This window comes from Leptodactylus fuscus, chromosome 8 (genome assembly GCF_031893055.1).
Source record: "Leptodactylus fuscus isolate aLepFus1 chromosome 8, aLepFus1.hap2, whole genome shotgun sequence".
Lineage (NCBI taxonomy): Eukaryota > Metazoa > Chordata > Amphibia > Anura > Leptodactylidae > Leptodactylus > Leptodactylus fuscus.
In genome coordinates, this window is record NC_134272.1 from 97,810,579 (window position 1) to 97,825,933 (window position 15,355).

The 15,355-nt window shown below is 52.5% G+C and overlaps 1 protein-coding gene across 1 annotated transcript in view; it reads right to left on the minus strand.

Annotated features, from left to right (window-relative positions):
- Positions 1–15,355, minus strand: part of SLC35F5 (solute carrier family 35 member F5) — a 193,669-nt gene that overhangs the window by 79,871 nt on the left and 98,443 nt on the right. The window contains exon 7 of the mRNA XM_075285927.1: positions 8,592–8,782. Within this exon, the coding sequence (XP_075142028.1) occupies positions 8,592–8,782 (191 nt within the window). The remainder of the gene's footprint in view (positions 1–8,591; positions 8,783–15,355) is intronic.

Here is a 15,355-nt window from a genome sequence, read left to right on the forward strand (position 1 = left end):
CATAACGTCTGGAGATGTCGCCACCTGTACAGTCGCCCACCCATAACATCTGGAGATGTCGTCACCTGTACAGTCTCCCACCCACAACATCTGGAGTTGTCGTCACCTGTACAGTCACCCACCCACAACATCTGGAGTTGTCGCCACCTGTACAGTCACCCACCCACAACATCTGGAGATGTCGTCACCTGTACAGTCTCCCACCCACAACATCTGGAGATGTCGCCACCTGTAGTCACCCACCCATAACGTCTGGAGATGTCGTCACCTGTAAAGTCTCCCACCCATAACATCTGGAGATGTCGTCACCTGTACAGTCTCCCACCCACAACATCTGGAGATGTCGCCACCTGTAGTCACCCACCCATAACGTCTGGAGATGTCGTCACCTGTAAAGTCTCCCACCCATAACATCTGGAGATGTCGTCACCTGTACAGTCTCCCACCCACAACATCTGGAGATGTCGCCACCTGTAGTCACCCACCCATAACGTCTGGAGATGTCGTCACCTGTAAAGTCTCCCACCCATAACATCTGGAGATGTCGTCACCTGTACAGTCTCCCACCCACAACATCTGGAGTTGTCGCCACCTGTACAGTCTCCCACCCATAACATCTGGAGATGTCGTCACCTGTACAGTCACCCACCCACAACGTCTGGAGATGTCGCCACCTGTACAGTCACCCACCCTCAACGTCTGGAGATGTCGTCACCTGTACAGTCACCCACCCTCAACGTCTGGAGATGTCGTCACCTGTAGTCACCCACCCACAACATCTGGAGTTGTCGCCACCTGTACAGTCACCCACCCACAACGTCTGGAGATGTCGTCACCTGTACAGTCACCCACCCACAACGTCTGGAGATGTCGTCACCTGTACAGTCACCCACCCTCAACGTCTGGAGATGTCGTCACCTGTACAGTCACCCACCCACAACATCTGGAGATGTCGTCACCTGTACAGTCACCCACCCACAACGTCTGGAGATGTCGTCACCTGTACAGTCACCCACCCACAACATCTGGAGATGTCGTCACCTGTACAGTCACCCACCCTCAACGTCTGGAGATGTCGTCACCTGTACAGTCACCCACACTCAACGTCTGGAGATGTCGTCACCTGTACAGTCACCCACCCACAACATCTGGAGATGTCGTCACCTGTACAGTCACCCACCCATAACGTCTGGAGATGTCGTCACCTGTACAGTCACCCACCCACAACATCTGGAGTTGTCGCAACCTGTACTGTCACCCACCCACAACGTCTGGAGATGTCGTCACCTGTACAGTCACCCACCCACAACGTCTGGAGATGTCGTCACCTGTACAGTCACCCACCCATAACGTCTGGAGATGTCGTCACCTGTACAGTCACCCATCCATAACATCTGGAGATGTCGCCACCTGTACAGTCACCCACCCATAACGTCTGGAGATGTCGTCACCTGTACAGTCACCCATCCATAACATCTGGAGATGTCGCCACCTGTACAGTCACCCACCCTCAACCTCTGGAGATGTCGTCACCTGTACAGTCACCCACCCATAACATCTGGAGATGTCGTCACCTGTACAGTCACCCACCCATAACATCTGGAGATGTTGTCACCTGTACAGTCTCCCACCCATAACATCTGGAGATGTTGTCACCTGTACAGTCTCCCACCCATAACATCTGGAGATGTCGTCACCTGTACAGTCACCCACCCATAACATCTGGAGATGTCGTCACCTGTACAGTCTCCCACTCATAACGTCTGGAGATGTCGTCACCTGTACAGTCGCCCACCCATAACGTCTGGAGATGTCGTCACCTGTACAGTCACCCACCCACAACGTCTGGAGATGTCGTCACCTGTACAGTCACCCACCCACAACGTCTGGAGATGTCGACACCTGTACAGTCACCCACCCACAACATCTGGAGTTGTCGCCACCTGTACAGTCACCCATCCATAACGTCTGGAGATGTCGCCAACTGTACAGTCACCCACCCATAACGTCTGGAGATGTCGTCACCTGTACAGTCACCCACCCACAACGTCTGGAGATGTCGTCACCTGTACAGTCACCCACCCACAACATCTGGAGTTGTCGCCACCTGTACAGTCACCCATCCATAACGTCTGGAGATGTCGTCACCTGTACAGTCACCCATCCATAACGTCTGGAGATGTCGTCACCTGTACAGTCACCCACCCATAACGTCTGGAGATGTCGTCACCTGTACAGTCACCCACCCACAACGTCTGGAGATGTCGTCACCTGTACAGTCACCCACCCACAACATCTGGAGTTGTCGTCACCTGTACAGTCACCCACCCACAACATCTGGAGTTGTCGCCACCTGTACAGTCACCCACCCACAACGTCTGGAGATGTCGTCACCTGTACAGTCACCCACCCACAACATCTGGAGATGTCGTCACCTGTAGTCACCCACCCATAACGTCTGGAGATGTCGTCACCTGTACAGTCACCCACCCACATCTGGAGTTGTCGCCACCTGTACAGTCACCCACCCACAACGTCTGGAGATGTCGCCACCTGTACAGTCACCCACCCACAACGTCTGGAGATGTCGTCACCTGTACAGTCACCCACCCACAACATCTGGAGATGTCGTCACCTGTACAGTCACCCACCCTCAACGTCTGGAGATGTCGTCACCTGTACAGTCACCCACCCTCAACGTCTGGAGATGTCGTCACCTGTACAGTCACCCACCCACAACGTCTGGAGATGTCGTCACCTGTACAGTCAACCACCCATAACATCTGGAGATGTCGTCACCTGTACAGTCACCCACCCTCAACGTCTGGAGATGTCGTCACCTGTACAGTCACCCACCCATAACATCTGGAGATGTCGTCACCTGTACAGTCACCCATCCATAACATCTGGAGATGTCGCCACCTGTAGTCACCCACCCTCAACGTCTGGAGATGTCGTCACCTGTACGGTCACCCACCCATAACATCTGGAGATGTCGTCACCTGTACGGTCACCCACCCATAACATCTGGAGATGTCGTCACCTGTACAATCACCCACCCACAACATCTGGAGATGTCGCCACCTGTACAGTCACCCACCCTCAACGTCTGGAGATGTCGTCACCTGTACAGTCACCCACCCTCAACGTCTGAAGATGTCGTCACCTGTACAGTCACCCATCCATAACGTCTGGAGATGTCGCCACCTGTACAGTCGCCCACCCATAATGTCTGGAGATGTCGCCACCTGTACAGTCACCCACCCTCAACGTCTGGAGATGTCGTCACCTGTACAATCACCCACCCACAACATCTGGAGATGTCGTCACCTGTACAGTCACCCACCCTCAACGTCTGGAGATGTTGTCACCTGTACAGTCACCCACCCTCAACGTCTGGAGATGTCGTCACCTGTACAGTCACCCACCCTCAACGTCTGGAGATGTCGTCACCTGTAAAGTCTCCCACCCATAACATCTGGAGATGTCGTCACCTGTACAGTCTCCCACCCACAACATCTGGAGATGTCGCCACCTGTAGTCACCCACCCATAACGTCTGGAGATGTCGTCACCTGTAAAGTCTCCCACCCATAACATCTGGAGATGTCGTCACCTGTACAGTCGCCCACCCACAACATCTGGAGTTGTCGCCACCTGTACAGTCTCCCACCCATAACATCTGGAGATGTCGTCACCTGTACAGTCACCCACCCACAACGTCTGGAGATGTCGCCACCTGTACAGTCACCCACCCTCAACGTCTGGAGATGTCGTCACCTGTACAGTCACCCACCCTCAACGTCTGGAGATGTCGTCACCTGTAGTCACCCACCCACAACATCTGGAGTTGTCGCCACCTGTACAGTCACCCACCCACAACGTCTGGAGATGTCGTCACCTGTACAGTCACCCACCCACAACGTCTGGAGATGTCGTCACCTGTACAGTCACCCACCCTCAACGTCTGGAGATGTCGTCACCTGTACAGTCACCCACCCACAACATCTGGAGATGTCGTCACCTGTACAGTCACCCACCCACAACGTCTGGAGATGTCGTCACCTGTACAGTCACCCACCCACAACATCTGGAGATGTCGTCACCTGTACAGTCACCCACCCTCAACGTCTGGAGATGTCGTCACCTGTACAGTCACCCACACTCAACGTCTGGAGATGTCGTCACCTGTACAGTCACCCACCCACAACATCTGGAGATGTCGTCACCTGTACAGTCACCCACCCATAACGTCTGGAGATGTCGTCACCTGTACAGTCACCCACCCACAACATCTGGAGTTGTCGCAACCTGTACTGTCACCCACCCACAACGTCTGGAGATGTCGTCACCTGTACAGTCACCCACCCACAACGTCTGGAGATGTCGTCACCTGTACAGTCACCCACCCATAACGTCTGGAGATGTCGTCACCTGTACAGTCACCCATCCATAACATCTGGAGATGTCGCCACCTGTACAGTTACCCACCCATAACGTCTGGAGATGTCGTCACCTGTACAGTCACCCATCCATAACATCTGGAGATGTCGCCACCTGTACAGTCACCCACCCTCAACCTCTGGAGATGTCGTCACCTGTACAGTCACCCACCCATAACATCTGGAGATGTCGTCACCTGTACAGTCACCCACCCATAACATCTGGAGATGTTGTCACCTGTACAGTCTCCCACCCATAACATCTGGAGATGTTGTCACCTGTACAGTCTCCCACCCATAACATCTGGAGATGTCGTCACCTGTACAGTCACCCACCCATAACATCTGGAGATGTCGTCACCTGTACAGTCTCCCACTCATAACGTCTGGAGATGTCGTCACCTGTACAGTCGCCCACCCATAACGTCTGGAGATGTCGTCACCTGTACAGTCACCCACCCACAACGTCTGGAGATGTCGTCACCTGTACAGTCACCCACCCACAACGTCTGGAGATGTCGACACCTGTACAGTCACCCACCCACAACATCTGGAGTTGTCGCCACCTGTACAGTCACCCATCCATAACGTCTGGAGTTGTCGCCACCTGTACAGTCACCCATCCATAACGTCTGGAGATGTCGCCAACTGTACAGTCACCCACCCATAACGTCTGGAGATGTCGTCACCTGTACAGTCACCCACCCACAACGTCTGGAGATGTCGTCACCTGTACAGTCACCCACCCACAACATCTGGAGTTGTCGCCACCTGTACAGTCACCCATCCATAACGTCTGGAGATGTCGTCACCTGTACAGTCACCCATCCATAACGTCTGGAGATGTCGTCACCTGTACAGTCACCCACCCATAACGTCTGGAGATGTCGTCACCTGTACAGTCACCCACCCACAACGTCTGGAGATGTCGTCACCTGTACAGTCACCCACCCACAACATCTGGAGTTGTCGTCACCTGTACAGTCACCCACCCACAACATCTGGAGTTGTCGCCACCTGTACAGTCACCCACCCACAACGTCTGGAGATGTCGTCACCTGTACAGTCACCCACCCACAACATCTGGAGATGTCGTCACCTGTAGTCACCCACCCATAACGTCTGGAGATGTCGTCACCTGTACAGTCACCCACCCACATCTGGAGTTGTCGCCACCTGTACAGTCACCCACCCACAACGTCTGGAGATGTCGCCACCTGTACAGTCACCCACCCACAACGTCTGGAGATGTCGTCACCTGTACAGTCACCCACCCACAACATCTGGAGATGTCGTCACCTGTACAGTCACCCACCCTCAACGTCTGGAGATGTCGTCACCTGTACAGTCACCCACCCTCAACGTCTGGAGATGTCGTCACCTGTACAGTCACCCACCCACAACGTCTGGAGATGTCGTCACCTGTACAGTCAACCACCCATAACATCTGGAGATGTCGTCACCTGTACAGTCACCCACCCTCAACGTCTGGAGATGTCGTCACCTGTACAGTCACCCACCCATAACATCTGGAGATGTCGTCACCTGTACAGTCACCCATCCATAACATCTGGAGATGTCGCCACCTGTAGTCACCCACCCTCAACGTCTGGAGATGTCGTCACCTGTACGGTCACCCACCCATAACATCTGGAGATGTCGTCACCTGTACGGTCACCCACCCATAACATCTGGAGATGTCGTCACCTGTACAATCACCCACCCACAACATCTGGAGATGTCGCCACCTGTACAGTCACCCACCCTCAACGTCTGGAGATGTCGTCACCTGTACAGTCACCCACCCTCAACGTCTGAAGATGTCGTCACCTGTACAGTCACCCATCCATAACGTCTGGAGATGTCGCCACCTGTACAGTCGCCCACCCATAATGTCTGGAGATGTCGCCACCTGTACAGTCACCCACCCTCAACGTCTGGAGATGTCGTCACCTGTACAATCACCCACCCACAACATCTGGAGATGTCGTCACCTGTACAGTCACCCACCCTCAACGTCTGGAGATGTTGTCACCTGTACAGTCACCCACCCTCAACGTCTGGAGATGTCGTCACCTGTACAGTCACCCACCCTCAACGTCTGGAGATGTTGTCACCTGTACAGTCTCCCACCCATAACGTCTGGAGATGTCGTCACCTGTACAGTCACCCACCCATAACGTCTGGAGATGTCGTCACCTGTACAGTCACCCACCCATAACGTCTGGAGATGTCGTCACCTGTACAGTCACCCACCCATAACGTCTGGAGATGTCGTCACCTGTACAGTCACCCACCCATAACGTCTGGAGATGTCGTCACCTGTACAGTCACCCACCCACAACATCTGGAGTTGTCGCCACCTGTACAGTCTCCCACCCATAACGTCTGGAGATGTCGTGACCTGTACAGTCACCCACCCATAACGTCTGGAGATTTAGCCTCCAGGGCCTGACTTGACGGAAGCTGTCGCACTTCCATTAGATTACTGAAGCGAACACGCGATTTCTTGGCAGCTAAAAATAAAAATACACCTTATAAGCCAAGTACCTACATATGGAGGCAGGTGTCCGACAGAACCTTGCACCAACAGGATGCTCATGATGGACAACCGGAAGCTAAAAGTCAGACAGGAAACATTTGCCTCAAGTCTGAATAAAGCCCAGTAACCGCACCTTTAACCCCTTCCCAACATCTGTTGTACTACTGCAGCATATGCCAGGTCTGATCGCAGGCTCTGTACCACAACTGGAGATGTCGTCACCTGTACAGTCACCCACAACATCTGGAGATGTCGCCACCTGTACAGTCACCCACCCACAACATCTGGAGATGTCGTCACCTGTACAGTCACCCACCCTCAACGTCTGGAGATGTCGTCACCTGTACAGTCACCCACCCATAACGTCTGGAGATGTCGTCACCTGTACAGTCACCCACAACATCTGGAGATGTCGCCACCTGTACAGTCACCCACCCACAACATCTGGAGTTGTCGCCACCTGTACAGTCTCCCACCCATAACGTCTGGAGATGTCGTCACCTGTACAGTCTCCCACCCATAACGTCTGGAGATGTCGCCACCTGTACAGTCACCCACCCACAACGTCTGGAGATGTCGCCACCTGTACAGTCACCCACCCTCAACATCTGGAGATGTCGTCACCTGTAAAGTCACCCACCCTCAACGTCTGGAGATGTCGTCACCTGTACAGTCACCCATCCATAACGTCTGGAGATGTCGTCACCTGTACAGTCACCCACCCATAACGTCTGGAGATGTCGTCACCTGTACAGTCACCCACCCTCAACGTCTGGAGATGTCGTCACCTGTACAGTCACCCATCCATAACGTCTGGAGATGTCGTCACCTGTACAGTCACCCACCCATAACGTCTGGAGATGTCGTCACCTGTACAGTCACCCACCCTCAACGTCTGGAGATGTCGTCACCTGTACAGTCACCCATCCATAACGTCTGGAGATGTCGTCACCTGTACAGTCACCCACCCATAACGTCTGGAGATGTCGCCACCTGTACAGTCACCCACCCATAACGTCTGGAGATGTCGCCACCTGTACAGTCACCCACCCACAACGTCTGGAGATGTCGCCACCTGTACAGTCACCCACCCTCAACGTCTGGAGATGTCGTCACCTGTACAGTCACCCACCCTCAACATCTGGAGATGTCGTCACCTGTAAAGTCACCCACCCTCAACGTCTGGAGATGTCGTCACCTGTACAGTCACCCATCCATAACGTCTGGAGATGTCGTCACCTGTACAGTCACCCACCCATAACGTCTGGAGATGTCGTCACCTGTACAGTCACCCACCCATAACGTCTGGAGATGTCGTCACCTGTACAGTCACCCACCCTCAACGTCTGGAGATGTCGTCACCTGTACAGTCTCCCACCCATAACATCTGGAGATGTCGCCACCTGTACAGTCACCCACCCATAACGTCTGGAGATGAAGCTACCTGAACAATCACCCACAACATCTGGAGCCGTCGCCACCTGTACAGTCACCCTGCCACTTCATTTGAGGACATCACTCACCATGGACCATAGAATCTACCCCAGGTTCCTCCCACAGTGTTAGCCACCAGTTCACAAACCCAAGAGATGATCGTGAGCCTCTCACCACAAAACAGAAGAAGAAACTGATCTTGGCTACTTGGCAGATGGTGAATCTTCCACTTGTCCTTAGCTCTGGCTCGGTATCTCGAGCTGGTGGGTGGGACATGCGGGATAATTTAGCCTCCAGGGCCTGACTTGACGGAAGCTGTCGCACTTCCATTAGGTTACTGAAGCGAACACGCGATTTCTTGGCAGCTAAAAATAAAAATACACCTTATAAGCCAAGTACCTACATATGAAGGCAGGTGTCTGACAGAACCTTGCACCAACAGGATGCTCATGATGGACAACCGGAAGCTAAAAGTCAGACAGGAAACATTTGCCTCAAGTCTGAATAAAGCCCAGTAACCGCACCTTTAACCCCTTCCCAACATCTGTCGTACTACTGCAGCGTATGCCAGGTCTGATCGCAGGCTCTGTACCACAACTCGGCCTACCAAATTTAAAAAAACAAACCAGGACCAGTCCCCATCTAGCCCGTAACTTGTCTGTTGCTCCCGTGTGGCGAGATGGCAGGTGTCGTCCTGTTACTAACTCATAGGAATATAACTATGGAGGCTGCGCTAAAAACACCCCTAAAGAGGTGAACAAAAGCCTCCCCCACTCATCTGTCCTTGGCCCTCCAGTGATGTCTCGTGCCCTTTGCTGAGGCCGCTGATTGGCCTTAATGGTCACATGCGGTGGGAGCTTTAAGTGATGACACTGCAATCCAAAACCCATTAAATTATCGCAAAGTGCCAACATGGGCCTATATATATATATATACATATATATATATATGGATGAGTGTCTGTCTGTTCTTTATGCGCATCCAGGCGACCGGACCGATCTTCACCACTTTAGGTATCCGGGAAGATTCACTGAATAGCGGAGGACACTTATCCGCTCATAGAACAACTAAAATGTAACGTTTATTAAACTATTTAAAATATATAGCGCAAGAATATTCCACCGCGGTCTCCGTGTATCCGATCTGTGAGATAAAGGGATAGGGTAGAGTTATTTACTTCACTTCGGGAAGACCCTCACTCCCTAGTTACCAATAAGTGGCTCTGCTCCAAATACTGCTTATCACACAGCGCACCTACAGCAGGCTCCAGGATCAAACACCCCCTCCCCCGCCCTGAGGTTACTGGCCTCATGCCACGCCAACAGAGAGGGAGATGGTCTCCAAGGCCGGGTGTTCTCAGAGGCAGCACCAGGAAAGCAAGACCACCACTAGCTTAAGAAAGACCCTACGCGTTTCCTCTACCTAGGAGTAACATCCGCTATTATAAAGGACGGTGCGCGTTCTGACCGCCGCTCACATTCAGCGGTGAATTGCCCCGCCGTCTTCCGGCCTTCTAAACACACTGCCACACCTACCAAACATCGTTTCTCTTCTTAGTCACAGTGCTTGGTCCGGCCTCCAGCACAATTACGGCCATATACATGGTCATGTGATCGAACAATTACTACGCCAACAGGCGGAACACAGGCTCTGTATGAGCGGTAAGATCACATGACCGGACCTCATGTGATGCGGCTACCAAATATATCTTAAGCTTTGCTCTATATTAACCCAATCGGGTATTGGTATCCAGTGCTTTAGTACTTGCGTACGACTAATATAACTAATATGTCGCAAATAATCCGGGAAGGTATCCGGGAAGGTTTAAGACGAGACACCAACTCACTCGGACGTACCGTTGCTGAGATACAGCATTCCCAAAACAATGCCCCCCCTCCCCCCAGCCAATACAAACCTGCAAGTCTCTCACTCATATTCCAACTGCAATACACACGGTCACTCCACATGCACAATACAACTGAGATACACGCATCAGAGGATTAGATACACAGATCAGCACACAGTATCACACGCCAGAGGATTAGATACACGGGTCTGCACACATTCCCACACACCAGAGGATTAAATACGTTCTTCTGCACACGGTTCCACATGCCGAAGGATTAGATACGCGCGTCTACACACAGTACTACATGGGGAAGGATTAGATATATGCGTCTGCACACAGTACAACACACCAGAGGATTAGATACATGTGTCTTTACACAATACCACACACTGGAGGATTAGATACCCACCACTGCAAACAATACCACAAGGGGGGAGGATTGGATATATGCCTCTGTACACAGTACCACACGCTGGAGGATTAGATACACACATCTTCACACAGTACCACACGCCAGAGGATTAGATATGTGTTACTGCACACAATACCACATGCTGGAGGATTAGATACGTGCGTCTACACACAGTACTACGTGGGAGAGGATTAGATCCGTGCATCTGCACACAGTTCCACACGCCAGAGGATTAGATACGCGCCTCTTCACACAATATCACACAGGGAGGATTAGATACGTGCCTCTGCACACAGTACCACAAGCCACAGGATTAAATATGTGCCTCAGCACACAGTACCACACACTAGAGGATTAGCTACATGGATCAGCACACAGTATCATACGCCGGAGGATTAGATACACGGCTCAGCACACAGTACCACACACCAGAGGATTAGCTACACGACTCAGCACACAGTATCATACGCTGGAGGATTAGATACACGGCTCAGCACACAGTACCACACACCAGAGGATTAGCTACACGGCTCAGCACACTGTATCATACGCTGGAGGATTAGATACACGGCTCAGCACACAGTACCACACACCAGAGGATTAGCTACACGACTCAGCACACAGTATCATACGCTGGAGGATTAGATACACGGCTCAGCACACAGTACCACACACCAGAGGATTAGCTACACGACTCAGCACACAGTATCATACGCTGGAGGATTAGATACACGGCTCAGCACACAGTACCACACACCAGAGGATTAGCTACACAGCTCAGCACACTGTATCATACGCTGGAGGATTAGATACACGGCTCAGCACACAGTACCACACACCAGAGGATTAGCTACACGACTCAGCACACAGTATCATACGCTGGAGGATTAGATACACGGCTCAGCACACAGTACCACACACCAGAGGATTAGCTACACGACTCAGCACACTGTATCATACGCTGGAGGATTAGATACACGGCTCAGCACACAGTACCACACACCAGAGGATTAGCTACACGGCTCAGCACACAGTATCATACGCTGGAGGATTAGATACACGGCTCAGCACACAGTACCACACACCAGAGGATTAGCTACACGACTCAGCACACAGTATCATACGCTGGAGGATTAGATACACGGCTCAGCACACAGTACCACACACCAGAGGATTAGCTACACGGCTCAGCACACTGTATCATACGCTGGAGGATTAGATACACGGCTAAGCACACAGTACCACACACCAGAGGATTAGCTACACGGCTCAGCACACAGTATCATACGCCGGAGGATTAGATACACGGCTCTGCACAGACTACCACACATTAGAGTTTTATTCCAGGTTTCCATAGCAACCCAGCCATTATTCTTCACTCAGTGGCACATAGCCATATTAAAAAGCATTTCACAGACAGAGACGGTATAGAACAAGGCGATAAAACCAGCACTAAGTCTGACTGACACGTTTCGAGAGTGTGACTCTCAAATTTTTTAAAGGACACGCTGGACCTTCAATTTTTTATCTTTACTGCTGTACACAAGCGCTTCTGACCGGAGGAGCGGAGAGTCCGTGTGCACAGTCCCCAATATAGGAATCTCAACAGACGGGTTAGTGATATAATTCTGAGTATTGAAACAAGTGACTCTTGCAACAGCATTTGGTTATGTTGTAACGAACAGTGGGAGACTGTGCATCCACTTTCCCTTCCCTTCATGCGAACTACATTATTCTTCAGTGCTGTATGTCAGCTTTAAAGGGGCAGAACGCTGTGGATGACAGTGTTACACAAAGTCACATTCGCACAGCTTTACTCCAGGTCTCCATAACAACTGATCATAGGTTTTTCACTGATATCCAAAATGAGATCCACATAATGACATGACGCTTATGGACATACACACAAACCACATACACAATACACCAGTGCAAAACTGGACAATTCTTATGGGGCCACTACACAAACATAACATGTAATATACCCGTGCGAAGCCGCCTCCTCCTGCTAGTATATATATATATATATATTTATATATGAGTTTCTGTCTGTCTATCTGTTCTTTATGCAAGACCAAACGAAGGGATCCATCTTCACCAAATTTGGCATACAGATACACCAGGTGTCTGGGAAGGTTTTAGATCGAGCCTCAACTCTCACGGACGTACCGTTCCTGAGATACAGTACTCCCAAAACAATGACCCCATTAGCCAATACAAACCTGAAAGTCTTTCGCTCATATTCCAATGGCCAGACACACAGTAACATGTCCCTTATCAGCCAATAGAAGCTCGCAGGTGCTTAGTCTCCACATGCACACAGCTTTACTCCAGGATTCCATAACAACCCCGCCATGTTGCGCTGCGTGCTGTGTCAATATGTAGAGGTATACCAAAGCTGTGTGTATGTAGAGATGTAACAGAGCTGTGTATGTAACGATGTATTAAAGTGGTATGTGTATGTAGAGCTGTAGTAGAGCTGTGTATGTAATGATGTACCAGGGCGCTGTGTGTAGTGACACCCAACCCTTTACATCGGGATGTCGCAGGCGTAGTGACACCCAACCCTTTACATCGGGATGCCGCAGGCGTAGTGACACCCAACCCTTTACATCGGGATGCCGCAGGCATAGTGACACCCAACCCTTTACATCGGGATGTCGCAGGCGTAGTGACACCCAACCCTTTACATCGGGATGCCGCAGGCATAGTGACACCCAACCCTTTACATCGGGATGCCGCAGGCATAGTGACACCCAACCCTTTACATCGGGATGCCGCAGGCGTAGTGACACCCAACCCCTTACATCGGGATGCCGCAGGCGTAGTGACACCAAACCACTTACATCGGGATGCCGCAGGCGTAGTGACACCAAACCACTTACATCGGGATGCTGCAGGCATAGTGACACCAAACCACTTACATCGGGATGCCGCAGGCGTAGTGACACCCAACCCCTTACATCGGGATGCCGCAGGCGTAGTGACACCAAACCACTTACATCGGGATGCTGCAGGCATAGTGACACCAAACCACTTACATCGGGATGCCGCAGGCGTAGTGACACCCAACCCCTTACATCGGGATGCCGCAGGCGTAGTGACACCAAACCACTTACATCGGGATGCCGCAGGCGTAGTGACACCAAACCACTTACATCGGGATGCCGCAGGCGTAGTGACACCCAACCCCTTACATCGGGATGCCGCAGGCGTAGTGACACCAAACCCCTTACATCGGGATGCCGCAGGCGTAGTGACACCCAACCCTTTACATCGGGATGCCGCAGGCGTAGTGACACCAAACCACTTACATCGGGATGCCGCAGGCGTAGTGACACCCAACCCCTTACATCGGGATGCCGCAGGCATAGTGACACCCAACCCCTTACATCGGGATGCCGCAGGCATAGTGACACCAAACCACTTACATCGGGATGCCGCAGGCGTAGTGCCACCCAACCCCTTACATCGGGATGCCGCAGGCGTAGTGACACCCAACCCTTTACATCGGGATGCCGCAGGCGTAGTGACACCAAACCACTTACATCGGGATGCCGCAGGCGTAGTGACACCCAACCCCTTACATCGGGATGCCGCAGGCGTAGTGACACCCAACCCTTTACATCGGGATGCCGCAGGCGTAGTGACACCAAACCACTTACATCGGGATGCCGCAGGCGTAGTGACACCCAACCCCTTACATCGGGATGCCGCAGGCGTAGTGACACCCAACCCCTTACATCGGGATGCCGCAGGCGTAGTGACACCCAACCCTTTACATCGGGATGCCGCAGGCGTAGTGACACCAAACCACTTACATCGGGATGCCGCAGGCGTAGTGACACCCAACTCCTTACATCGGGATGCCGCAGGCATAGTGACACCCAACCCCTTACATCGGGATGCCGCAGGCATAGTGACACCCAACCCCTTACATCGGGATGCCGCAGGCGTAGTGACACCAAACCACTTACATCGGGATGCTGCAGGCATAGTGACACCAAACCACTTACATCGGGATGCCGCAGGCGTAGTGACACCCAACCCTTTACATCGGGATGCCGCAGGCGTAGTGACACCCAACCCCCTACATCGGGATGCCACAGGCGTAGTGACACCCAACCCTTTACATCGGGATGCCGCAGGCGTAGTGACACCCAACCCCTTACATCGGGATGCCGCAGGCGTAGTGACACCCAACCCCTTACATCGGGATGCCGCAGGCGTAGTGACACCCAACCCCTTACATCGGGATGCCGCAGGCGTAGTGACACCCAACCCCTTACATCGGGATGCCGCAGGCGTAGTGACACCCAACCCCCTACATCGGGATGCCACAGGCGTAGTGACACCCAACCCTTTACATCGGGATGCCGCAGGCGTAGTGACACCCAACCCCTTACATCGGGATGCCGCAGGCATAGTGACACCCAACCCCATACATCGGGATGCCGCAGGCGTAGTGACACCCAACGCCTTACATCGGGATGCCGCAGGCATAGTGACACCCAACCCCTTACATCGGGATGCCGCAGGCGTAGTGACACCAAACCACTTACATCGGGATGCCGCAGGCGTAGTGACACCCAACCCCTTACATCGGGATGCTGCAGGCGTAGTGATACCCAACCCCCTACATCGGGATGCTGCAGGCGTAGTGACACCAAACCCCCT